The sequence below is a fragment of the Monodelphis domestica genome, chromosome 8 (genome assembly GCF_027887165.1).
Source record: "Monodelphis domestica isolate mMonDom1 chromosome 8, mMonDom1.pri, whole genome shotgun sequence".
Lineage (NCBI taxonomy): Eukaryota > Metazoa > Chordata > Mammalia > Didelphimorphia > Didelphidae > Monodelphis > Monodelphis domestica.
Genome location: NC_077234.1, coordinates 60,209,075 through 60,236,429, shown reverse-complemented (window position 1 = coordinate 60,236,429; position 27,355 = coordinate 60,209,075). Strand labels below are relative to the sequence as shown.

At 37.9% G+C, this 27,355-nt stretch overlaps 1 protein-coding gene and 1 long non-coding RNA gene across 4 annotated transcripts in view; one reads left to right on the top strand and one right to left on the bottom strand.

Annotated features, from left to right (window-relative positions):
* The window catches only part of SPHKAP (SPHK1 interactor, AKAP domain containing), a 165,130-nt gene that overhangs the window by 8,376 nt on the left and 129,399 nt on the right, over window positions 1–27,355 (bottom strand). The window contains exons 6-11 of one of the 2 annotated variants that reach the window (XM_007502145.3): window positions 20,572–20,827; window positions 15,369–19,152; window positions 11,680–11,865; window positions 9,403–9,489; window positions 5,212–5,264; window positions 4,933–5,117 (exon numbers count right to left, since the gene is read on the bottom strand). In XM_007502145.3, coding sequence (XP_007502207.1) covers window positions 4,933–5,117; window positions 5,212–5,264; window positions 9,403–9,489; window positions 11,680–11,865; window positions 15,369–19,152; window positions 20,572–20,827 — 4,551 coding nt within the window. The remainder of the gene's footprint in view (window positions 1–4,932; window positions 5,118–5,211; window positions 5,265–9,402; window positions 9,490–11,679; window positions 11,866–15,368; window positions 19,153–20,571; window positions 20,828–27,355) is intronic. The other variant, XM_007502146.3, reaches the window with a different exon arrangement.
* LOC130455813 (uncharacterized) overlaps window positions 1–27,355 on the top strand; it is a 91,207-nt gene that overhangs the window by 10,576 nt on the left and 53,276 nt on the right. Inside the window, exons 3-4 of one of the 2 annotated variants that reach the window (XR_008913968.1) lie at window positions 20,900–21,003; window positions 21,480–24,775. This is a non-coding gene — a long non-coding RNA (uncharacterized LOC130455813). Of the gene's footprint in view, window positions 1–20,899; window positions 21,004–21,479; window positions 24,776–27,355 lie in introns of those variants that run through there. The other variant, XR_008913967.1, reaches the window with a different exon arrangement.

The window sequence follows — 27,355 nt, the reverse complement described above, 5'->3', positions numbered from 1 at the left end:
GTTATGTGTAATTCAGTTTGCAAACTTTTAAATACTATGTGAACTTGAAATATTGTTGCTCTCATTCTGGTCTTTGAATGCCTCCCAAGGTTTTTTAATCCAAGCTGATTTCCTGACATGGCAGATTTCAAGAATTTGCTAGCATACAAGTAAAAATAATGAGCTCAGTAGCTTCTAGTGCTTAAACTTAGACAGCTCTAACCTTGAAACACCTGCAAAGCTGATAAACAGAAAATTTTCTTGATTTCTTTTGTAAAAATGAAGATGGCATTAGTGATTCTGAGGAGTCTGAATTTGAAGGTCAAGGACACTTACAGCTCATCCTTATAGCCAAGGGTCTTATTGCTTTATTGGACAATTGCCTTCAAATCTTTCATGACATTTATCCATTGCTAGGTTTTGGCATTTTAATAATGAGCCTTGGCTTGGCAGGCACTTGCCCTTATCTTTTCTCTGAATCAAAAAATGAAAATCAGGGCCATTCCTGTCCTTCCTTCAGTATCACAATCAATAACTAATCAGGTATCTCCATGTATAGAAGCATCTGAATCCTTATGAGCAAATATTTTGTCAAGAAGATCTTGGAGAGCTACATGTCCAATTCTAACCTTTAATTAACACGTTAGTGGCATATAATTAATACCTACAACTGAAGAATGGCATTATACATATGATGAACTCTTCTTCTCTGGTGCATGTTATCAACAGGGTCAACAGAAGCCAGTGATAAAGCTGTTCTTTTAGAACATTGCCATTTGGAAACATGACCGAATGTGATTTAAATTATGTTCACAATTTTCAGATAATATACATAGGAAAAAGGGAGAAGTATGATATCTTTTTTTCACAAATATATACAAAATAATCTTCCCACAAATATTCTCAAATAAATCATGCTCAATAAGCTATTGCCTGAAATGAATCTTTTATTTATTAATTAGACCCTAATATTCAACTCCCAATAACTTTATTGACTTTATCTTCAGAGCAGGCATTGCTAGCTACATTTTGTAATCTCTGTTCCATTGACCTCTCTATTTCTTATTCAGTGCTAGAGAGGTAGGACCCTTTGGCCTGTGAAGGAAGTCAGCCTAAATGCTGAAGCTACAAAGAGAAACAATTGCAATCACAAAGAGAAAGAAAAGGAAGTTTTTTCTAGAGATTAAGAAAGATTTATAGGAACTCATTGACAACCTTAAATAGCCAGAAGGAAAGTACAAAAGATGTAAGTAGGGAAGATACTGAGGATTAATAGAAAAGAATAACATTTTATTAAAAGGTCTTAGGGCTGGAAAAGAAAGTTAAAGACAAATACAAAAAAAAAAGATTTTAAGAAAGCAGTTTGTGGCAGAAAGAAGAAATAAAACCAATATGCATTCTTGATGGGATAATGATAATGGATAGTGGTGGAATGGGTGAACGTTTATAGTAAGAGGACCTTGGTCCATTTCTAACTGTGTAACCTTTGGGACCTGAGTTCTGATTCCATTTCCAAAGATTACTAACCCATGTAATCTAAGGCCATTCACTTAAACTTTAGCTTCGGTTTCCTCAGCTGTAAAATGAAGGTCTGGAGTGGATGGCCTCTGAAATCCCTTCTTATTTCCATAATCTAGTATTTGGCTTCTGTTTTTTTTTTTTTTTGCCTAGTAGAGTGATTCTTAGATTGGAAGAGATAGAACAAAAATGGTTGGTAGGGAGGTGAAAGTCAAAATAAATAAGACAAGAAGAGAGTACCCAGTAGGAGTTAGTTACATGAAAATGACCTTTTCTGACATTGGCTTATAAATTCCTGCCACCTTATCAGAGTTGATGAGAAATTAATGAGGAGTTGTCACCCTTATATAACACATCTGTGGTAGTGAGTGATAATGTCCTCCTTTTCCTCCCTTGGTACCTAACAATGGCCATTTAATAACACATAATTAAAAAACAATCAGAATTAATGAGGTGATGAAATGCACTGGTATATGATGGACACCAAGAATTCTCTTATTTTGGCATTTCTTTATATAGACATTATAGCACTTGCAACATAAGAAATAGATAACATTTGCTGTGCCACTATTATATATGCAGTTACTCATGGTGTAGTGGAAAGAGTGATGAAGTTAGAATCATAATACTTGGGTTTAAATCCTAGCTCATACAATAAAGACGTCATCATTATGATCTCTAAAATCCCTTCTTAATTCTATATCTTAATATGAAATTTTGCCATGGAACTCTAAAGATAACTATCTTAGCCCTTGATGCATTTGGGAATAGAATACTTAGGAGAGATGGTTATAAGTGAGTAAATGGTGAGTTATTTATCTCAGTAACTAGTGGGACAATTACTTTTCTGAGGGCAATTCAGGAGTATATGAGACATAGCCTCAATTAGAATCTTCCATTGTGTCTTAAAAAAAAAAAACAACCTTCTACCTTCTGTCAATTTAAGACAGAAGAGCAACAAAGGCTAGGTAATCTGAGTTAAATGACTTGTCCAGAGTCACACAACTTGGAAGTGTGAGGCCAGATATGACCCCAGGTTCTCTCAGTTCCAGGCAGGCCTGGCACTGTATTTACTGTGCTAACTTGGTGTACCTCATTGTGTCTCTTAAAAAACTGTCATGACTAAAATTATGCTTTTTAAAAAGACAATGTGATGAATTTTATACTTCTTGCTGTTGTTACAACTTTATTCAAAGGCTATTTGGGGAATTGGAGCTTGAAAGAAACCATCCAGCTTGTTCATATTCACTGTTCAGGCAAGTGACCTAGGGAATGGGATAAGCATACATTCTTACTGTATGTGTTCAGTTCTCTCAACTTGGCTCTTGGACTGGGCAGAGATAATGTGATTGGATTATGATTCTACATTGAGCTGCCCTTTTCCAATTAGAGAGATGCTTAAGTGGAGGAGTTTGAAGACAATTCTCTGGTTAATTATCAATTACTATGATATCAGAGGTCACAGCCCAAAGAAATCGGAACCCAGGAGATATAAGTTGATAGAAGACCATGAAAAGTATAAAGCATGAGATATGAAAGGTAGTCAAGGTAATTATAGAGTTGAAGAGACACTGAACCTGAGTAAAAGAGCCCAAGACAATTTTGTTTAATGTTAGTCTCATGCTCCTTTTTTTCTTCCTATCCTGAACTAGTAAGTAGTATGGAAAGGGTTAAACCATGGGAGTTAAGACAGATGGTAGGGAAGAGTAGGGGGTGGAGGTAGGAGAAAAAATAGTATTTAATTTTTGCATGTTATATTTTAATGTTAGTAATTATCTACTAAAGATTTTTTCTTTTTGAGGCCTCTCAAAAGTTAGGATAAGTTCATTTACCTGTGAGTTATGATCTTCTGAAAAAAAATAGATAATTTTTAAAGACAATCACAAAAACTCATGATGAAAAATACTATCTTCCTTGAGAGAAAGAACCAATAGGCTTTTTTCTCCCTCCTTCCTTCCTTCCTTCCTTCCTTCCTTCCTTCCTTCCTTCCTTCCTTCCTTCCTTCCTTCCTTCCTTCCTTCCTTCCTTCCTTCCTTCCTTCCTTCCTTCCTTCCTTCCTTCCTTCCTTCCTCCCTTCCTCCCTTCCTCCCTTCCTCCCTTCCTCCCTTCCATCCTCCCTCCCTTACTTTCTTCTTCTTCTTCTTCTTCTTCTTCTTCTTCTTCTTCTTCTTCTTCTTCTTCTTCTTCTTCTTCTTCTTCTTCTTCTTCTTCTTCTTCTTCTTCTTCTTCTTCTTCTTCTTCTTCTTCTTCTTCTTCTTCTTCTTCTTCTTCTTCTTCTTCTTCTTCTTCTTCTTCTTCTTCTTCTTCTTCTTCCTTCCTCCCTTCCTCCCTCCTTTCCTCCCTTCCTCCCTCCCTCCCTCCCTCCCTCCCTCCCTTCCTTCCTTCCTTCCTTCCTTCCTTCCTTCCTTCCTTCCTTCCTTCCTTCCTTCCTTCCTTCCTTCCTTCCTTCCTTCCTCCCTTCCTTCCTTCCTTCCTTCCTTCCTTCCTCCCTTCCTTTGTTTCTTCTCTCTCCCTCTCTCTCTCTGTCTTCCCACCTTTGTGTCTCTCAATCCAAGAGAGACAATATATCAGAGATCCTGAGAAAGTCTCACATATATAGTGTTGTGAATTGAAAAAGTTATAATTTTTCTTGGAGCAACTATCTTTTATGAATTTGAGTGTTCTAAGCCTGTGGGTTTCTAAATATAAACACACCTCTTATGAAAACAGAACAGATGAGTCAATCAGATTCTCTAAATATATCATAGGAATTTGTGGGTCTTTTGTTTTTGTGTCCTCTGATGAAAGAGTTCAAGACATCTTCTATAACATAATGTGGAATATAGTGCTTTGGAGCAGAAGAATTCAATTCAATAAATATTTACTAATTTCCAGCTTATACTAGACATTAGACGCACAGAGAGAAATGAGAAGAGATTTTCAGAATTGGTTGTTTTTTTGGTCAAGGGTTAAAATGAACTTCATTGTCCTTATATAGATATAACCCTGAGAGGTCTAAGTAATTCTTCATATAAATTTTCCCACGTGAAGAAGTAGGATTTGATTTAGGATCATAGGATGTGGGTTCAGATTCTGGCTCTGTAACTAATTAGCTGAGTGATCTTGTACAAACCACTTCAATTTATTTAACATTTAGCACTTGGCTATGTGTAAGGCCCCATGTTAGACTCTGGAGATACAAAGATAAAGACAGCATGAACCTGCCTCTTGTCACCTCTCTGAAACTTCAGATTCCTCCTTCATAGAATAAATGGGGTGGATAGGATAACTTGTAAGGACAATTCTGGTTCTATATTCTCTATGGACAATCAAAATACCCAAGATTCAAAATCAGGAACTTGTATAATGCATGGTTATTTGCTGAGCTTTCACTCTATTTCTGGTGTTATTAAAACTGAATCTCTTTTGAAATCATCTAAAAACCTGGAAAAATACCTTTTCAACTCTGTTTTCCTGAGATTTCTTAAAGTAGATGGTGGAAATTCCAAGTTCTGAGGCTGCAATCCATTGCAGCGTGGCACGAAGTTCTGCATCAGGGCACTCTGGCTCCAGGTCAAAATTTATCACCAAAAGGTTTCTTTGGCAGCTGGCTGTTCCCACAGACAATTTAGAAGTACAGTCTGAGTATAGACACAAGCACAAATTTACTAGGTTTTCAGTCACAAAAAAGACAGTCAATTTTTTTTTTTATCAAATTATGACATCTTGTCTTACCATCTATGTTTTCTGATGATTCTTTAAGGCATTCCTTTTCTTCTACCAGTTCACTTTAGCAGCAGAATAAAACAATAAGAACATGTAGTTGGTAATATGCAGGAATGATGTGATATTCACTGGAAAATGAGATGATTAATTTCCTTTCTACTTTTTTGTTGAGGTCTTTTCCAGCTCTAAATTTTGTAATTCTCTTACAGGTAGAATGATATAATGGAAAGAGACCTGGCCTTGGAAAGTGACTCTGACACTTACTAGCTTTGGGACCACAGTTTTCTCACTTCTCCTCTCTGTGTCTCAGCTATAATATGGTGATGATGAAGCTCAACCTATCTTTTTCCCAGGGTCACCTTGGGGAAAATGGATTGTAAAACTTAAGGAGCTATAGAAATGTGAGTTAGGATTATTATGTAACAGTAATCTATGGGAAGATTGTGATGGAGTTTGTGAATCCCATTTGGTCAAGGAAAGTTGACCTAGATAGCAATGAGAATTACTTGACTATAGCAAACTTTATACCACAGAGGAAAAATTAAAGCAAAGAAAAAATGAGAGTTTTGATGGCAGGCTTTAGGATATGGTATTGCAAAAGATGCTCTATTCTGTTTTTTTTCTTTTTAATATACTCTCTATAAACAATCTTCACAAAAGAATATTTTAAATATTTTTTTAGTATTTTTTTCTTTTTATGTGACTGAGCCTTTCTGCTTGAGTAACTTATTTTCCTTGACTTTGGTCACCCACATTGCCTTTTCCTAATCTGCTTCTTCCATTGTATGGCAGGAAGAGAAACTTGTATTGCAGTTTGGAAAACATTTCTTTCTGCCCTCCACACTGCTTTTATTTAAAAGAAGGGGAAAAGGGATCAACTAGGTGACTCAGTGGACAGAGAGCCAGACCTGTAGATAGGACTTTCTGGGTTCAAATATGACCTCAGATACTTTCCAGCTGTGCAATCCTGGCCAAGTCACTGAACCCCAATTGCCTAGCCTTCTGTCTTAGAATCAATGTTAAGCATATATATATATATATATATATATATATATATAACATACCAAGTATCAATTCTAGGACAACAGGTAAAGGTTTACAATTTTTTTTAAAGGTAAAGGCAAGGGGGCAGCTGGGTAGCTCAGTGGATTGAGAAGCAGGCCTAGAGACGGGAGGTCCTAGGTTCAAATCTGGCCTCAGACACTTCCTAGCTGTATGATCCTGGGCAAGTCACTTGACCCCCATTGCCTAGCCCTTACCACTCTTTTGCCTTGGAGCCAATACACAGTATTGACTCCAAGATGGGGAAGGTAAGGGTTTTAATAAAAAAAAAAAGGTAAAGGCAATCCAAAGACTACTGTAAAGATTAAAATTAATATACGATAACTATATTTTTAAAGTTTTATTAATAATAACTAATGTAAAAGAACTACCTAAACCCAGCCAGCCTGCTCATGAAAGAAGAAAGGAAGAGGGAGGAGCTACAGAACTTATAATGTGACCAGGCAAACATGGAGGCGCAGGAAAAAAAAGGATTCTAGGTAATACAGAAAGGAATTTTGGGTAATGTAGTTTTAGGGGTTCAAGAATTTCCAACTTTACATTACAGAGTCTAAATGGCAAAAATCAGTGGTATTTTTTAGGCTGAAATTCCCTTGTCATATCTGCTACAGTGTCTAGCACCCAGTAGAGAGGCTTATTAAATGCTTATTGATTGATTAATGCCAATATGGTTGGTTTAAAGCTTTAAATGAAGAGTATTTTAATGGCATGTAGAACTATGATTATTCTTTACCTTTCTTGACTAGAACTTGGGAAATATATTTATTATTGATTGAAGAACATTTCCTTATCTTCTCTAGACTTCGGTTGATAAGATCCATTCACATTCTTTGGTAAGGTGGAGGGGATAAAAATGAAGGAACTTAGAAGTGACAGGTACCTTGTCCTTTGATTAATGCTTAATTGTTAAAAGAAGAAGAATCCATAATATCAATGCCTCTTTGCAAAAGAATATTAAATGAAAAAAGGACATAACAATTTTTAAACTTGTGGAGCCAGGAGAAGTTAGATTCTTTGGTGATCTCTTCATCTCCAGAATACAACACAAGAGTTCTGGGCCCACTAAGTTGAGCAAAAGGAAAAATGGTAGGTAAAGGAATGTTTGCTCAGGAAAAAGTTAAATGGAGGTCAAGAGAATTTTCCCAAGCTCTACTTCTTTTTTCCTTTTTTAAAAAATCCTTACTTATATATATATATATATATATATATATATATATATATATATTACATATATATATATAATAAATACTAAGTATTGTCTTAAAAAAAAAGATAAATGTGAAGAGAGTTCTGTACCCCATCAGGGAACTTGGGACTTTTGGTATGGAGAGGGGGAAAGAGAGGAGAACCTCCCTTCCACAAAGTGGGGTTCAGGGGAGACAGCAGATGTAAAGGGCTTGCTCAGAAAGAGGAGAGGAGGTTTGAAGATTTCCCTCCTTCTTCCTTCCCTCCTTAGCTAAAGCTGCTCTCCCCAATTTCCTTTTGTCCCTCTTGTCCCCCCCTCCACTACCAAAAGGTCTCCCCTTGATCCGTTCACTCACACTCAGCTTGGGGAACAGATAACTTTTAATGTCAACTCAATCAGGTAATACAAAAGGAATAATGGGCAGGAAAGAATGGGAAAAGGAAAGTGGGGAAAAGAGGTCCCTGTCTTTATCTAAAGCCTTTCCCCTCCCTCTTCGAGTCTGGAGAGAACTCTGGCCTTGGCAGCCTGAGCCCCCTGAGAGAAAGTCAGATTGACTCACCCCTGGGAAACAGGAGCTGAGGTAAAGTCTATTCAGGTTTCTCTTCAGAAAGTCCCTTCAATTGGGAAGTGTTGGGGGAAAAGATTTCCAGTCACCAGCAGGAAAAGTGGGTAACCCTCAGGAGAAAGTCTTTATCCACCTCTCCCGACTGAGAGTCTCACTGCTCTCCCAGCCAGAGTCTTCTCTCCTCAGGATTCCACTCCTGGGGCCCCTCCCTCATCGAGATGATCAATTTCACATACTCTTCAGCCTGGCACTTTTTCCTAGTGCCAGCCTCTGTCACAGTATCTACTCCAAGGCATACTAGCAATAAGGGCTAGGCAACTGACGTTAAGTGACTTGCCTAGGGTGACACAGCTAGGAAGTGACTAAGGCCAGATATGAATCCAGGTCTTCTCAACTCCAGGCCTCATTATCTATCCACTGTGCTACCTAGCTGTTTCTCAAATTCTACTTCTTGACAAAAGATGAAATATATAATCAGGCCATAGCTATATTTCTACATAAATGTCTGAGTGGAAACTGGAGGAAGAAGTTTAAATGGCAAATTTGAGTTGCTAAAATTTTAAGATGATCCTCTGAATAAAACAATAGGCCAGAGGCCTGAGCAGCTAACTCTTAAAAATATTTTAGCTTCAAATGGGGATTGGAGAAATAAGTCATAAGGCAATTTATACTTCTACCCTTCATTCCTCCTGGAAAGCTAGATCTCCACATGGTCACTTAACTGTAGATGAAATTTATTTCAGTAGATAGGAATACTGACCACTTTTGAGACCCATTTTGCCCTAGTATTTCTTGGTATTTTACCCCCATTTTTTGCTTCATGTTTCTAAATATGACTGTCTCCCACTGTCCTCTGCTGCATATGTTAGGCATCCTCATGTTTCTAGGTAGCAGAATCATTGAGCAGATATTCACACATCTTTCATGGCAACAGACTGGTATTGGGGGACAAACCTAGGAGAGGTGTGCCCGAAGTAAATAAAGGGAAAGCCAGTTTCAGATGAAGGAACACTGTGATTTAGCTTGGTCCAATTTCAGTAGACTTATGCTTCTGTACATGACACTAGAGAGAATAAAGAAAGAGCTCTGACTCTACTGATTACATTCATCTTAATGTTTAGATTGAAAGCTGGGGATATGAAATCCCTTTAAAGTTATGTTGTCAGGAAGAGGCACTGGGGATGAAGAAGGGCTAACCCTATAATATTCTTGGTTCCCAAACAGGAAACCTTAAATGCATTTTTCCCATTAACAAATAAAATAGTTAGAACAGTAGTGTAGACATAGTCAGATCCACAGTTGAATGCATCTTGGATGATACAAATGCGTTTTTAGATGAAATTAAAGTAGTGTTTCTCAACATCAGTTCCATTTCAGAGCTACTTACTTAATCATGGGAGAAGATGGCAAGTTTTCCTGATAAATTTCCAGATCCATAATGCCAAGACTGCTAGTGGTACTACTGTTGCCATTGCTGACAAAGCAAAAATTTAGATATTAATGCCAATCTTCACCATTTGGCCACATTGCCAACATTTTAATTCGGTACCCTAAAAGACCACTTCCCTGGGGATAAGAGGGAAGTACTGCTCTGACCTTTACTTCCTTCAATTATTTATGTCCAGAGCAAAGAAAAATAACCAAGCATGTAAGCCTACAGCTCCAGCCCAGGGAAATAAACAAATGCAGATATTAAGGGTATTTTTTTCCATTAGAAGCTCTTGTCAACAAGCAGCTAGAGATATCCTGGGTACGCTTGCAGAGATTCAAGTACTGCTGAACATGATGCATGAGGGAAATATTTGAATACTTGCAGACAGTAACCTGCAGTGACCTTCTGGGGATGGAGGAAATTATTTGAATTCCCACAGAAGATAGTCCCTCAAATATTTAACCTTTCCAACTTGGAGGGGATTTTCCCCTGGGGAGTTAAAAAGGATGAGCCCTTGGTCCCTTGTTTTCATAAGAAGTCACACCACTGAAGGAGAAACCAATAGTATTAAGGTGCTATGTAGCTCCTTTATCATAAACATCTTAGAAAACACCTGTCACCTTGTATGCCTTGGAGAAGGAGGTAGCAGAGATTGCATAATCCACAGAGGTTACACAATCACCATATGGTATGTCTATGAGCCAGGCATATACTTATTGAAATGCACTATATTGGAGCCAAACTTTTAGAGCTCTGCCTGTACTTGTGAAATGGAATCAATCCAATTTCATTAAATCCAATGAGCTTTCTCACACCTTTTGTTTTTTTTTCCTAAGGATACCTCTTGCAAGGAAGGATTTCAAAGGGCAGTTGCCAACATATGACGTATTGTTGAAATCTTCCATGATGGGCATTAAGGTACCATCTGTGGAAGCATCTCCTCTCCCAGGCTACCTAGATACTAACTTCTTAGACTGCAGTAATCTCAGGATGAAAACTCAAAACAAAATTGTTCATTAAGATAACTGTCATTTCCTTTCTACCAACCCAATGTAGTCTCAACTGTTCAGCCATTCTTATCAATCTCACTCTTAAAATGATTTTCCTTTTAGATTTGAAGTCCAGGCACAATGTATAACATTTGGGAAGTGTGTCATTCTGTTGGTGAACAAACCAGGTAACCTGGATTAGATATGTTTGAGTTAAGTTTTCTAGTTGGTCTTCTAGGAAAGCCTGTGATTTGTCTGAAGGGTAGCCAAGAAATCTGTAGGCAGATTGTGAAATTGTGGGTGAGAGTGTTTCAATGAGAAAACTTGCTCATTTTCTTTTCTCCACTTTGCAGAAGAGTGTTTTGTATAGTAAAGCTCTGGATGGTCCAAGAATCTATTTCCTTCTAAGCTTCATCTTTACCACCCTCTCATTTTTCTATTCCAACAATACTCAGAGGGAAAGGGGCAGGGGGAACCAGGTCAAGTACAGTCAGGAAGCATTTGCCTCATGTAAACCCAGCCTGTGTTCCATCTGAAATGTAACTGGGAGAAAGTATTAAAATCAGAAATATCTTTCTTTATCCATCCACAGAAATATCTATGTATATGTACATACACACATACACACACACACACACACACACACATATATATATATATATTTACACACTGACACACAGTTTGTTGGATGCCAAACACTCTGAATTGTGTCCTGATGAATATTGTAATCGTTCAGTTGTATCTGACATCTTATGACTTCATGTCAGATTTTCTTGGCAAAGATGCTGGAGTGGTTTGCAATTTCATTTTCCAGCTCATTTTACAGGCAAGGAACCTGAGGCAAATGGGGTTAAATGACTTGTCCAGGGTCACATGGCCAGTAGGTGTCTGAGGTCGGATTTGACCTCAGATGTTTTGACTACAGACTTGGTGATCTATCCAGTATGCCACCTAGCCTGATAAATGATTGGTGTTTGACATCGAGCAAACTAGCTATAATTCTCCACCAGGGAACAAAGGCAGCTCTTTGACTTGGCATAATGAGGTCACGGTATTTTAGAATAATTCACAAATTCTTCTTCATTGTGTCAAGACTGGAGGAAGCTTTTTTTTAGTGTTTGTATTAGATGTTACTCAGGTGGTCTTGTGTACACACACACACACGCAGACAGGACAGTGCTGATTGTGGAATTTGCTATAAGGGCATGTTTCCCAAGGATCTAAAATGTAAGCAGAGAGATACCTCATGGATCTCTCACTGAGCTGCAAATAGCTACTTGTATCATCAGGGTTGTCTTCATCATTGACCAGCTGTGACCAGCTGCCTGTGCTTTCATCACTGCTGCTATGAGGGTTCAAGGACTCCTCTGGGGTTCGAACTTCCACAGGATTTTCAGGGTCAGGAACATTTTCAGTATTAAAGTCGGCACTGTGAAACACAAAATGTTACTGAGACAACTGACACCAAGTTGAAATTTCCATGAGGCCCAAGGGTACTGACACATTACAAATTTGTGCTACTTTATATAATTGGGAAGAAGATGCTTAGAGCAATTAATTATAAAGTTCAAACTCAGCATTTAAAATTGAACACACTGTATAAAAGATGAATCTGCTAGTCTGTTTGGCTGTACTCCAAATTTTGTGTCTAAATAATTAAAAAGAGTAATAACTTTCTAAAGCATGGGACATTTTCTCAAAACAAATGAGTAGTTTTGCTTACTTCTTTGTAAAAATTATATTTGAAGTATTATTTGAAATATTTAGCTGATCTGTTAGCATATCAATGTGAATTTTCGCAACGGCTTGGTGACACAGTGGTTAGAATGCTGGATCTGGAGTTGGAAAGACCTGGGTTAAAATCCAGCCTCAAGATACTCATTCTCTATGTGATCCTGGGTAAGTTAATTGCCCTGTCTGCCTCAGTTCCTCATCTATAAGATGGGAACAACAACAGTACTTATTTCTCAGGGTTGTTGTGAGGACAAAAGAAGATAATATTTGCATAACATTTTACAAACCTTACAGTGCTGTGCCAATTCTATTTATTACTATTAATTACTATTTTATATATTTCCATTTAATTCTCCTATAACATGGCTTGTGGTCCCATTAGCTTACTGAAATTGATCTATAGAAGGTCACCACTGACCTCCATCTTGTCCTTTTCTCTAGCTTCATCCTTTTCTATTTCTGTAGCATTTTAATAAAGTTTACCAGCCATTTCAAATTAAACAACAAAAAAACGGATCCTGTCTACCTGCATGCCATTTAATTTTCTAGTTTTATTATCATTCTAACAGTTCTTGTTCTTTCCTAGCTTCCCTCCCTTCTCTCAGTCTTTAATCTTGAGTGTTCTTAGAACTCTGCTCTCAGCCTTCTCTTTTCTTGGTGCCTCTCTCCCCTATTACTGCTCCACTAGGGTATCAGCAATTTTATTTTTATTTTTTGTTTCCCTAGTGCCTAGTTCAGTGTCTCACACCTAGTAGGTATTTAATAATGGTTATTTACTTGAATATTTACATAGATCCTACAATCAGAGAATGTAAAAGCTGGAAGGAAGAAAGTATTTATTCCAAGACCATCATTTTACTGATAAAGAAGCTTGAGGTCAGAATGGTTTGTCCAGAACTGCATATATTTATTAATGCCTGGGACTCTTGATTTCAGGTTCAGGATTTTTTCTGCTGTCCTATGATGATGTTATCACTGCAGGGTCTCATTCATTGTCATGGTTCTATTTATAACTTCTAAGTGGACAATTTTCAAAACAGTCTTAATTTTTTACTCTAGCTCTGATCTTAGGGCTGTGCCTGTTTGACATTTTCACTTGAATATCACTTTATTATTTCAATGTTCAAAAATCTAACCCTAAGATCATATTTCCCCTAATCACAAACTTATCCCAAACTTAGTCATCTTTCCAAATACTCTGTTTCTGTTTTAGGAACTGCTATTCTTTCTCTCTCCCAGGCTGGTTGGTAACCTTGGAATTTTCTTGGACTTTTTCTTATTTCTTTCTTCCTTCAAAATGCCTCTTGAATTTCCTCTTTCTTTTTATTTTTGTTACCACCACACTAGACACATGTACCTACACTGCTATAGTTTTGCCCCCCTTTTGATAATAACGAATACATATTCTTCTTCCTGTGAAAGAAGTCATCTTTTCATAAATCTGAAACATGTCCATCACTCGAAATTTCCCCAATTCTTTCTTAATAAGTCTTACTTTTAAATATTAAGTTACAGAGTTAGCAAACATAGTTCTTTTTCCAGATAACCATCTAGCAATGCCACTGAGGAATAGCACAGGATAGTAGTTCATAGTGTTAGACTTAGAGCCAAGAAGCCTTGAGTTCAAATTCTAGCTTTGATACTTACTAGCACTATTTCTTTGGACAAGTACTTACCTTCTCTGCATCTCAGTTTACTCATATGTAATATAGGGCTAAAATAATGCCTATTTGAAACAAAAAAGTCAAATTTGGAAGAAATCTGGTTTTAAGAACATGAGGAACATTAGAAAAATAGAAAATTTTCTCCATTCCTTCTTCACCTGCCATTCCTATATTTTTTGTTTGGAATATTGTTGTTCATTGCTACTAAATGTTTAATGGTCTTCCCCTAATAACAGGTATTAAAAGGGTTAGCAAATGAATATTTTCAAAGAATGGTAAAATTCATTTTGTGATATTTTTAATATATTTATTAGGTCTTATGAATTTAAAGTAATTTCTATGTTAAACAAAAGTATTCTCTTATTTTTAAGCAATGAATTATCTATAACTGTAACAAGATCAATCAAGATTGCTTATGTTCTCTTAGGCCATGCTAATAGAATAAGTGAGTCCTAGTATATCTCTTTATCAAACCTCATCTGCATTATTACATTAAGTTCTGGGTGTGAGACTTTAGGGCAACACTAACAAACTGGAATTCATTCAGAAGAGGGTGAGCAGGGTGATGAGAGACTTGAAGCCAGATCTCAGGCAGAACAGAACCACCACCATAGAACTTTACTCTGAGAGACTTAGGGGAAATATTATCAGTATTTAAATATTTGATGAACAGTCATCTTAGACTCAGCTTGATCCAGAGACCAGAAGTAGGATCAGTAGGTAGAGGTTATAAGGAGTCAGATATTGGTTCAGTATAAGGAAAAATGGTTTTGTCCAGAGCTTTTACATGAAGTAGTGAGTTTGTTGTTCTTGGAAGTACTCAAATGGGCTGAGTGACTACTTGTTAGACATGATTTAGAAGGGTAAAATTTTTTCTTATATAAGATTTTGGACTAGATAACTTTTGAGTTGTCTGATTTGGAAGTCTATAAATTAAAATGCTATGATTTTTAACTTTGTCATCTTTCTGATTCTTTTATACTTTTAAAAAGATATTTGAGGGGGCAGATGGGTGGGTCAGTGGATTGAGGGTCAGGCCCAGAGATGGAAGGTCCTGGGTTCAATTTTGGCCTCAGACACTTCCTAGCTATGTGACCCTGGACAAGTCACTTAACCCCTATTGCCTATCCCATACCACTCTTCTACCTTGGAACCAAAACCCAGTATTGATTCTAAGATGGAAGGTAAGGGCTTTTTTTTTTTTTAAAGATATTTGAGTCATTTCTTGCTTTCAAAGATTTCCGTTAAAAGTAAAAAAAGGGAACAGTGAAATGAGCTCATATTTAATACTCTTTTGAATGTGTAGTAAATGTATAAAAAAAGTTACAATAGAAATTGATAATCAACAACACTGGGACACAGTTGTCTAATCTCTGAAGTGGGAATAAGATGGCATTGCTTGCCTTTAGGCAAGGAATCTAGACCGGAGAATTCCTTGAGCTCTCTTTCATCTCTGCATCTATGGTAAAATGCTCTTTATTGTAAAGGCTCAGTCCACATACATGGTATTGTACACCCAGCATTCTTTACTCACCTGTTGTTTGTGATGGAGCTTGCAGCTGTGTTTCTCCCACTGTCCATTTCAGGATCCTTTTCTCTGTTCACATCGTCACCTTTTGCTTCCACAGTGCAGATGTTCTGGGGAATAATGACTTCTGATTCTTCAGTAAGATCTTCCCTTTGATCAGTTTCAATCTGAATCAGAGGCACTTCCCTTGAGCAAGAGGTCGGACCTGCGTGACACCCTAGACCAGTGTGATGGCTGGCGAAATGTTCTTTTTTACATCCCCCTTGTATTTGTTCCAGAGGAGTAGCTGCTTGGTTTGCAGCTGCAGTGGGAAGATGTCTGTTTTCTGTTGCTGAGTCTTTATTTGTGCAAGCGGGGGAATCCTGATGAACCACTAGCATAATGTTTCCATTCTCCTCAATGCTTGTACCTAATCTGTTAGCATACTGTTTTATGTGACAGGGAGAACCTCTTGAAACAGGATCGGCATCTGTTGCTTCTGTCTCATCTGCTATGATTTTGTTTTTTTGCATAAGGGCTTGAATGGAGTTTGTCCACGTCTCATGAATTAACATGCTTGTGATTTGGTCTGTCTTCCCTCTCTGATATAAACAAGAGTCAGACTTGCAAAGGCCTGATGAAGACACATTGCTGACTGGCTGAACGCTTAAAAAGTCTTGCTGGCCATTCTGAGCAAAGCCATCCAGAGAGTTTGCCTTGACTGGAGCATTCACTGTTAGCTTGCCACAGGATGACCTGTTTTCTGGTACAGAGAACTGTCTGTAACAAAATGGGGACCGCGGCGAAGGAGGTAGCAAACTGGAACCCCAGTCTCTGCTGCTTCTGTTAGAAGATATGCTATCTCTGCTGTCTCTGTCAAGGTCCCTTAGCATGTACCTATAGAACTCTTCTGTTATGCTTTCTGTGCTGGATTGCTTAGAGGGGCAGCTGGGCTTCACACTGAGATGTCCATTCTTTCGAGATACCTGCTGAACAGCTGAGGTTAGGATGGTACTTGCATTCCTGCCAGCATAGTAATCCAGGAGTAAATCAAATCCTCTCCCTTCATTTTCCATTTGATTCACCATGAACCTGGAAAACTCATCTGTAATGCTCTCACAGCTGGACTGTTTGGAGACAGAGCTGGCTCTGCTGACTGGCTGACTCAAGGTATTCATTAAACCACGGCTGTTTGCAAAGCCTCGGGAGTCTGAATCCTCTTCAGGGATGCTTTCACAGCTAGACGCTTTCACACGATTTAGCCTTTCACCTAGTAATCTGTTTCGGGGATGATTCTGAGCTTGCCAAGTTCCATCCACCATGGAAAACTCTGTCAGGTTCATAATCTTGGCAGCCACCTCATTTGCAAAGATATTGACAGAGTCTGGGACATCATCAAGATTTATAGACTCATCGACGACCCTGTTCATTAGCCTCTCTTTGAGTTCAGGGTGCTCATCAGTTTTTCTTTTTATCTCACTAAGTCGAGGGGGTTTGTGCTTCCTTACAATGGATCCGTTGGCCTGTGTTTCCTTCTTTCTTTTCAGGCTTCGGCAGGACAAGCTTGGTGTCATCAGATATTCATTTCCCCCTTTCCAGGCACAAAACCAGGGTTGTTTTCCATTTGAATTATCCAGGCAGATTGCAGCTATTTCTGTTGCCATGGAGACAACCGTTTCTGCTAATTCTTCAGCAAAGTCTATTACACAGTAGTTATCTGTTGAACATTTAACCTGTAGCATGGGTTGAGATGGAAGCATTAAGTTGCTCCCTAATTGAGACAGGCTAATTTGAACTTCAGTATTGCATTTTTCTTGGGTGTTGATGTTGAACTCACCATCTATCATTTCTTTCATCCCACTGCCTGGTAACGGATCTGAAAAGGATCTGAGTCCATTCCTATTGTGACTGAATCTATGATTAGGATCTCTGTGGTAATCTCCAGTGGTTTGTTTTGGGAATCTTTTCTTAGGGGATGTTTTTGTGGCCAATGAATTATAGGCATAGTTATTAAAAGGCAGTTCTGACTGAAGTATGGGGCTTTCAAAAATGTTTGACATTCCTCTGCCATTATTAACATTCTTTGGTGGCATGACACCTCCAAGATCTTTGACAGCACCAGCATTGTACAAATTATTAATCGTGCTACCATTGGAGTAATCAAGAGCTCTCTGGGCTGTCTGAGTAGCTGCTGTCTCTGTTAGTTGATGGTCTATTTCTGTACTTCTCCATCTGTTGTGCTCCTTAGAAAAGATGGGGGGATGCTCACTGAACTGTGTGATATTGCTCATCTTCTTGAAAGTGAAATATATCACATTGAAAAGCAGTTCATTTACAGTTTCCATAAGGATGTCCTGGGTATTCTGATCTTGAACCCCAGGGGTCTCAAAATCAGTCATTTTCATTTTCTGGTTTGCTTCTTCAAGTGAGTGCTTTAGGATTATACTGGATAAATCCTCTGCTAGTTCATCCCCAAGGATGTTGTCTGAGCAAGAGATTTGAGGCTTGGACATAATTTCAACAATCCTTCTGTTCATTGACTCCATAAAGTATCCAACACTGCTATAGGCATTAGGCTTAGTCAAAACCACAGATGCCTCCTTGAGAAGGGTCTCTGCAATGCTTTTGTTCAAGGTCTCCATGCTACTGCCCATGGCTATGCTACCATGGAGGGTGACTGCTGCTGAGGCCTCTGCTGCAGCCAAGAGACCGCTTGATGCCACAGGATACTTATCTTCTTGAGTTTCCCCAAGACCACAGACAGCAACAGCACTGGCTACCTGAGTCATGCCACACAGGGCTGATGGAAATGAATATTCCATGCTTGTAGGGTCCTTAGGTACTTGAGTGGTTTGTTTTTGAAGCTCCTCATTCCCCAGCATTTGACCATTAACTGCTGAGTTTTCTTGCTCCAATCTGAATCTTTCAGTGGCCTGAGGACTGGAAATAGTTCCAATTACAGTAGCAGCACAAGCTAAAGCCACTTCTAGAGCACTTTGGGGAGATATGGTGGATTTTGCTTCATTAAGTTCACCTGAAATTCCCACTGAAGGATCAGATTGTGGGCAGTGGCTGAGGCTTGAGGGGTTTGTCCCAGGCCATTCAGATATAGCTTCACTGTAGTCTGGACTCTGCACAATGACTATTTTGGGAAGTTCTTGCCATGACCTAGGGAGCTCGAGGTCTTCTGCAGTGCAGCCTTCTGAAATCAAAGCATTTTCCCTGGGAGCATTTGCCACAGCATTAATAGGACATATTGGTTGAGATTGGGACAGTCTAATAAATGCATCTTGTAGGACAGATTCTGCCAGATTGGTTGCATACTCACCAGTTGTTCTGCCCTCATTTTGTAGAGGAGGATGAAATTGTTCTTCGTTTTTCAGACCCTCTTCAGGATCTTGGTTTCTGTTATGTTTTGAGGGGGTATCACATACAGATGATAGTTCTTCTTTAACCATTCTCTCCAAATGTCTCTTATGGGAAGATTGCAAGGCATGAGAACTTTCTACTGGACCTTTAGAGCTTTCTGCAAAAATACTAGTGGCTGGCCCCTCTTCTTCAGAAATATCTCCTTTCTTTCGTGGTTGCTGGATTGATTGATCTGTATTGGGCAAAATGACTTCAACTGCTTTCTTCAATGTTCCTTCCAGATACCTTGAAGATTTGTGTGAAATGGCATTTTCTTTGCAAATCGAATTTTCTTCAAAAGCATAACGTAATTTGCCCTTTTTGTAATTCAGATCTCCCTGAGTAGCTCCCTTTGACTTCTTACTTTCTGCAATATTGAATGAAATATTTACATTTTCATAACCTAAAGAAAAGAAAATGAAGTCATTATTAGCTTTTGGATAGCAAGTTGTCATTTTTTTCAAAGAAATGAACAAAAAAGATGCCTGTGAGGCAGTGGGTTGGATAATTTCCATTATAATAACATTTTTGGTGTTCTTTGGGAGAAGCAAACATTAGCCTTAAAAGATTTTCTAAATTTGATTCTGGAAAGTCAAACAATAATATAGCTTTTATCAGAGAGTCCAACATGTATTTAAACTAGACATTGGAAATTATCTGTATAATGAACATCATTTCATCCATTAGTAGAAAGCTACCAGAAAGCATTCTGTTCCCGAATTCCTTCTCCTCTCCTCCCACCCCGGCTACTCATAATAACTACAGATGTCAGAGAGTTTAGGAGTTTCTTCAGTTTCTGACTTGTTACAGAGATTAGCTTTGACTATTTCATGGAACAAATGTTTAAGGGTACTGGCAAAGCAGGAGAATATTAGGATAAGGAGGGTTCCATTATCTGTGGTGAAAGAAGATCTTAAAAAGTCAGTTTTAGAGTATACCTACCTTCTCATTAGACCTGCAGAATCTTGGCAGTTACAAAATATTGATTAATCTATACCTTAAAGATAAGGGATTGGACTTGGAGTCACTAAATCCATTGTTCAAATCTAGCCTCACTAATTATGCATCATTGTGCAAGTTATTTAACCTCTGCTTCAATTCTCTTATATGTAAAGTGAGGGGATTAGAATTATTGTCTTCTATGATCCCTTTTGGGGCAACTAGGTAGTACAGTAGGTGAAGTACCAGACTTGGAGTCAGGAAGATCTCAGTCCAAATCTTATCTCAACCACTGGCTGTATGACCTTGGAAATTCACTTTGCTCCTATTTGCTGCAGTTGCTCATCTATAAAAGAGGAGCACACCGGAGAAGGAAATGGCAAACCATGCCAGTATCTTTGCCAAGAAAAGCCCAAGGACAAAAGACCATGGGTCACATAGAGTCAGACACAAATAAGTGAACAATAACAATGATTTCTTTCAGTTCTAAATCTATATGATATTGAATAATTTGCACAAAGTATTCTTGGCATAGGACCACACCATTTTTAATATTTGTCAATAAACTGATAAACAATACTAACTCATACTTCCCTTAACCTATCCATCTTCACTCTAGTAAAAGAGGATGGAAGGGGGATAACTCATTCTGCTATATTCATGTGGTTGCCATCTTGATGTCAATGCTTCTTGTCATCAGCAACATCCTTTCTATGAACAGAAAATGGAAGGGATGTGCTCAGAACCTTTGAGACGTTAAGCTTATAACGCCATTCTTAGCGAGTCCCTTGGAAGTGGGTCATCCATCTTTGAATGGTCCCCAACATTTATCCGAAGTAGATTAGTTCAATGGAGAGAATATGGTATGTTTGATGATGTTTACCATTTTTATACTCATCCACTTCACTCTCATCCTCTAAATGTTCTGATGCAGTGAGAAAATCCTCTTCTATGGAGGACACAGAGCAGTTGGTGTCATCCTCCACCTTGAAGACATTGGCTTCCAGGTGTAGTTGTCTCTCCTGTACCAGCTCGAGGCCGATCAGAAATTTATTGATTTCAAAGATGATACAGTTGGTACTGTTTTGTCTGTCCCCCCTTGCACATTGAACAAGGCATATGTCTGGCAGCCAAGGATACTAGGGAAGAAAAGAGAAACCATTCATGAGAAAACGAAACCTCTCTTGATTTTCCCCCATATTCATTCACAGATCTCTGTGGTAGATCCTGGGAGGAAGACTAGAACTTTGATTTGGAAATTTTCAGCATCCTTGATGGTGATACTGATGAGCTCATTGATTAAGAAGGAAGCTTGGTAAGTACAAGGAGATAATTCAGCATAAAGGAAGCAGCCAATTGTACTTCGATTTGTTTCTTCACTTCATTAGAATGAAGTTCCAATTTCTTTCCCTTTAGTATTTTATGTATCTATTTTGGTGACACTAAGAAAATGTTTTGATTTATTTGAATTCAAACACTATTCTTCTGCCAGGGACAATAGACTTCTATTTTCTAATGAGGAGCTTTCTTATAGGAGTCCCTTAGATGTGAGTCATCCATCTCTGAATGACCCTCATGATTTATCTGAAGTAGGTTAGTTCAGTTGGGTAGAAGATGGGTACCAATGAGGCTGAAGTCATGACTATGATACCTGGCTGAGTCTGCTGGCCTTGTTCAATTCTGTGGGCACTGATTGTGATGGATGACCTTTCCTACTGTCCTCTCAATTCTCCACAAGGTGTAATGGTGTCTAATAATTGTTTGGTAATGGGCATTTTTTTATTCTCAAAGGACTTGGAAGGCAGAGGTTCATTCCTTTACCACTCATGTACAGAAACATGGAAACAGAGAGTGAAATGGCCACAAAAATGTGGGTCCTGTGTCACAGCTTTGTACCTGAGATCAAAGGTGCAATAACTCTGCATAAATAAACTTCCTACAACTTCTTTCCTCATTCTTTAGTGAATTTATGAGAATACTAACTTCTGCATAAACACTTTGTTACCATCTGAGATAAGATCAAGCTCTAAAATTTCTGGGCACTGAACCCTGAGATTAGTAGGGGGTCATGCAAATAGCAACAACTTAATCATCTTTACCAGGAAGCATTAGACTTTGCTGACGAATACCAGCTGGGCAAGGGACCTTTTTCTTTCTCTCTTTACAGATGCTATCCCATTTGATCTTCACAACAGCCTCATGAGTACTGAGGCTATTAATATCTCTATTTTTACAGATAAGGAAACTGAGACTGAGAGGTTGAGTGATTTACCCAGGGTCACACAGCTAGTCACTGTCTGAGGCAGGAATTTGAATTCAAGTCTTTCAAGTCTTTCAAGTCTACCACTACATGATTGATGAAGGCCCATAAAAATGAATTTGTCTAGTATTTAACAAAGGGAAGAATACTTTCTTCTAACTCTAAATTCAGTGCTGTTCTTTCTATGTACATTATCTATATGGGGAGTTTGGGTGTGTGTAAATGTATAAGGTGAACAATTAACTTTCAAGGGAGTGCTAAGTTGGTTGAAGCATGATGTGAAGTATAGGAGATGATGAGAATCCTTCAGGATGAGGAGAATGGAAAAGCATATTAGCAGTTAGCTAATGATCCTCTATCAAGACCCTGTAGTTAACATGAGTTGCTGTGCCCAGAATTTTGAATGAGTTTTTGACTGATAAACTTTTACTAAGCTTTTACTTTTCAATCAAATCTCCTTGTTCAAGTGGGATTAATTAAAGACAGGCACATATAGCTGTAGAGTTAGTCCTACTCAGTGTCAACATCCGTTTGCCAAGAGGCTCTTGGATGTCAGTTGGAATTTTTCAGATGAGTAATGAGTTTTTGGGAGATGCTAGGTGGTATATGGATAGAACATCGGGCCTGGAGTCAGGGAGACCTGAGTTCAAATTCAGATCTAGACACTTACTAGTTGTATGACCTTGGGAAAGTCACTTAACCCTCTTTCCCTCAGTTTCCTCATCTATAAAATGAACTAGAAAAGTAAATGGCAAATCATTTCAGTATCTTTGCCAAGAAACCTACAAATGGAGTCAGGAGTTGGACTAGACTGAAAAATGCCTAAAATTGAGGTTTTTTCAAAGATGAAAAACAAAAAAGCATAGGGAAGTGGTGCTTTGGTTTCAATTCATTAATACTTTAAGAAAGGAAAAGGAAGTCTTCAAGGAAATTTCTTATGCAAGTAAATACCTCAAGAGAATGAGTTCCTACCTGAATTGTATTGTTAGTCTATAAATGATGCTCACTCAATCTGTGGATAATTGAAAAACCAAAAATCTTTTGAAAAAAGAAGAGATATTTGACTTGCCTTAAATATGCCAAAAATATTCTCTAATCCAACTTATTAGGGTACACATACCCGCTACTTTGAAAAGAAATGGGAATTGAGGGGTTGTCCATTCATTGGGAGAATAACTGAACAAGTTTTAGTAAATGAGAGTTATGGAATATTATTGTGCTATAAGAAATGAGAAGAAGGATGATTTCAGAAAAATCTGGAACGACTGGTATGAACTGATGCAAAGTGAAGTGAGCAAAACCAAAATGACCTTGTAGGCAGTGTTCAGCAATATTTTTTGATGAACAACTGTGAATGACCTAATTGTTTTCAGCAATGCAGTGATCCAAGAAAATCCAAGAGATTCATGATGACACATGCCATCTACCTTTTGAGAAAAAAATTATATAGTCTGAATTCAGATTGAAACATACTACATTTCATTTTTTTTTCTTCTTTGATTTGAGATCTCTTCCACAAAATGACTAATAAGAAAATGTTATTTGCATGATTACACATGTAAAATCTGTATCAGATTACTTACCATCTCAGGGAGAGGAAGGGCAGGGAGACAGAGAAGGAAGAAAGGTCAGAAGAAGGGAGAGAATTTGGAATTCAATACTTAAAAAAATGTAAAATTCTTTTTACATGTCACACGAGAAAGATAAAATATTGTTTAAAATACTTGCTATATTTAATTAGGAAGTATTTTAACATAATTTTATTAGCCAAATATAGGTTCAAATATAGCCTATCAACAAATGACCCCTAAGTATTTATCCTAAAAATCTTGAACTGATTCTGATTTCTCTTCCTGGAGAGGGGAGTCATTATAGATAATGAAATGTATTGATAGAATCAAAGTTAGAAAGAATATTTTGCTATAATTTGCACAAATTAATACATGAACTCTGTCTTAATTATTGGATTATAGAATCAAAGATTTAGTTGGCTGAGATCTTAAAGGCCATCTAATATGGTGCTCTCATTTTGCCAGGAAGAAAACAGTCTCATCAAGGTTTAGGGACTTGCTCAGTGACACAGAAACAGAATGAAGCAGAGCTGTAATTTGAACACATAACCTCTAAACTCCCCAAACAATTTCACTTTGCAGTAATTTTATTACTACATTGTACCCACACCTGACTGTAATTTCACAAAAATCCCATTGTCCCACTAAGAACATAAATTCTGACATTTAGAGTTGAGATGCCGTTATATATTATCTAGGCCAACCCCTGCCCTCATTTTACAGATGAGAAATGGAGACCCAAAGAATTTGTGACTTGTCCATGATCCCAAATGGAGTGACATGAATGAGAATTCAACTTGAGGTCTTCTAATAGCTATAGTTCCAAATCCTAGCACTTTGTCCTTGTTGCCCCTTTATTTGGTCAAATGTTCCTAATTGCTCCCAGCATCATTCTTTTCCCTAACATGGTGTTTTCTTGGAACCAATTAATGACATCAGACAGGCTGTATTTCTACATAAGGAAAGGAGTAAAAGGAGGCTTGAATTCAAACCCTTAGCTGAGATATAGTGCAGGAGGGGGAATCATAAGCATTAAGGAGGCTAAAACATATAGAATTGGAGAACCCAGTAGGGGAAATAGAGTTTGGGAAGAAGAAAAAGAGGGTAGAGTTCTCAGAATAACAGTTGGAGGGAATCAAAGACAAATTTTGCCTACTGCGTAATTTTTCCTGGAGCTGGCCTTACCACCTACCCATTTTTTCCACACAACTGAGAACGCCTCTGGAAATGAGAACTATAGAGAAAAAGAAAAAATTGGAGGCACAGATGTGTTTTAGTCATTTTGTTATGCTGGGGTTTTTTTTGGGGGGGTAGTTATTTTTCAGTTTTTGTTTATTCAAATTGCAGTGCTGGATTTTTAAAACATCTATTATTCTAAGCTTGACTTTGTCAGCCCTATATTAAGCTCCATCATTACCACTTTAGGTTGCATGACATCTTAAACTCTTTTGAGAATTTTGAACATTTTAAAGATTTTAATTTTTACAGTCAAATACATTTCACAGTCAAATGCCTTATTTTAACAAGCTCATGATTTGGCGGAATTACGCAAGTGATATCTATCCCCTGACAAAACTACATACCACTAATGTCTAACAAAACCTAGTTGGGTCATCAAGACCAGGCACATTCTGTTTTCCAAGGTAAAGGGGTTCCTTTGCATGTGATTTTCTGAGCAGCACATTTAATTGCAAGGGTCAACTTGACTTTAAGCAAGAATGAGAGATTTTTGTTTAACAGGAAATGACATTCTCCATCAAATGATTTTATTTAATGAAAACATGTTTAAAAATATTCCTTGCTGGAGTCAACATTAATAAAGCACAGAATATCAACAGCAAGGCTGTGGAAGCTTTTTTGGGAATCAGTAACTACAAAACCACTTTCAACTTGGCTAAATTCATTTGATATTGGAATTAATAGCCCTATCACCTGACGTGTTACTGTTAAGTTGAATAATATTCTCTGTTACTACCACATCATGGAAAGTTGGATGGTGATAGTTATTTTTTGAATTACTTCATCATGAGGGGAATTCAGTTCTGGGCTTGAGGCTCAATGACCTTAAGCAAACAAAGAAACTCAGAAGTCAGAGATACTATTGCAATGCCACTTTCCCTTATAGTCCACTATTGTTGCTTTCTTGTCTGACCTAAAATTACTCTTTATCTCATGATGAGACATTCCAACTTTCCCCCCTCAGACTTTGAATCACTATGTTTAATAGCAGCAATAATATTAAATGGACAAACATTTATTAAGCAGTGACTGTATGGCAGAACCCTCTGTTTGATACTAGGGATACAAAGCTTTTTTTTTTTTCAGTTGTTTTTCAGTTGTTTTCCAACTCCTTGGGACCCTATTTGGGTTTATCTTGGCAAAGATACTGGCATTATTTGCCATTTCCTTTTCCAGCTCATTTTATAGATGAGGAGACTAGGGCAAAGAGGGTTAAGTGATTTGGCCAGGGTCACCCAACTAGTGCCTAAAGTTGGATTTGAACTTAGGATCAGGAGTCCTCCTGACTCATGACTCCCAGCACTATATTCACTGTGCTACCTCCCTGACATATACAAAGACTAAAAATGGCCTAAAAACTAAAAATAAGGTAAAAAAAGGAAAGCAATTGCTGCCCTCAAAAAATTCACATTCTGCTGGAAGTAGGGAGAAGAAATATATACATAGAAAAGTAATATGAAATATCACAGAATAGATAATGAATTAATTTATGATGAGGGACAGCACTAGCAACTGGAGGGGATGGTAGAGTTTAGGATAAGCCTTCTGAAGAAGGTGGCCCTGGAGCTGAGTTTGATGAAAGCAGGGGATTCTAAAGGCAGCCAGGTGGTACAATGGTTAAAATAGGGTTTTTGGAGTCAAGACTTATCTTCCTGAGTTCAAATCTGGCCTCAGACAGATTTGTACACTGGGCAAGTCATTAATCCCTGTTCACTTTAGATGAGTTTCCTCAACTAAAAATGAGCTGGAGATGGAAATGGCAAACCACCCCAGGATCTTGCCAAAAAAACAAAACAAAAACCAACCCATATGGGGTCAACAGTTGTTGGACACTACTGAACAAGGTGAGATCATTTTTTAGTTGCAATATCTTCATTCCAGCAGCAGTGGTACACTAAGATAGAAAATTCTTTGTCATTTGAAATGTGGAAAATACCAAATAACCAGAGATGTACAAATGTTTCTTTTGAAGGTTTGCATGTGAAAAATAAACAAAACACCAATGATGGACTTTTTCTCTGATAATTTTAGGGTAACAACTCAGAAAATGCCTGTATCATTGTAAATTATGTAGGATTATGGCTTAATTCTCTTCCTTCCTTTCTGTCTTCTTAAATTCTCATTTCCTTCCCCCCCCCCCCCCCCCCCCCGCTTCATCCTCCTTTAATGATTAGTTGCTGAGAACGAGAAGTTGCTGGAATGTAAGACTGCCTACCAATAGGTTTCTGCATAGATTCAAGTAAATTATATTACACTTGGGCTCTGTTTAATGTTCTACCCTTAAAAAAGTAAAAGGCATTCATAATATTTGATAGGCCAACCAGATCCCTGGCAACAATATGCAATATAAACATAAATGAATATTATGCTAAAAGACATCAAACTTCTTTGATCTCTACAACTAAAGAGATTTCACTGGTGTTCTGCTTTTGTGTTTAAGTCTGTTAGCCTTCAAATCTAACATTAGTATTTCTGGTATTGCTCACAAATGTCTTTTTCAACTTATTTGGGAGAAATTGGGATAAGGTAAGGTCTAATTTTAGATTTATTTTGGTAAAAAACCATGCCCATGGTGTCTCTAAAGGAGACCCTCCCTT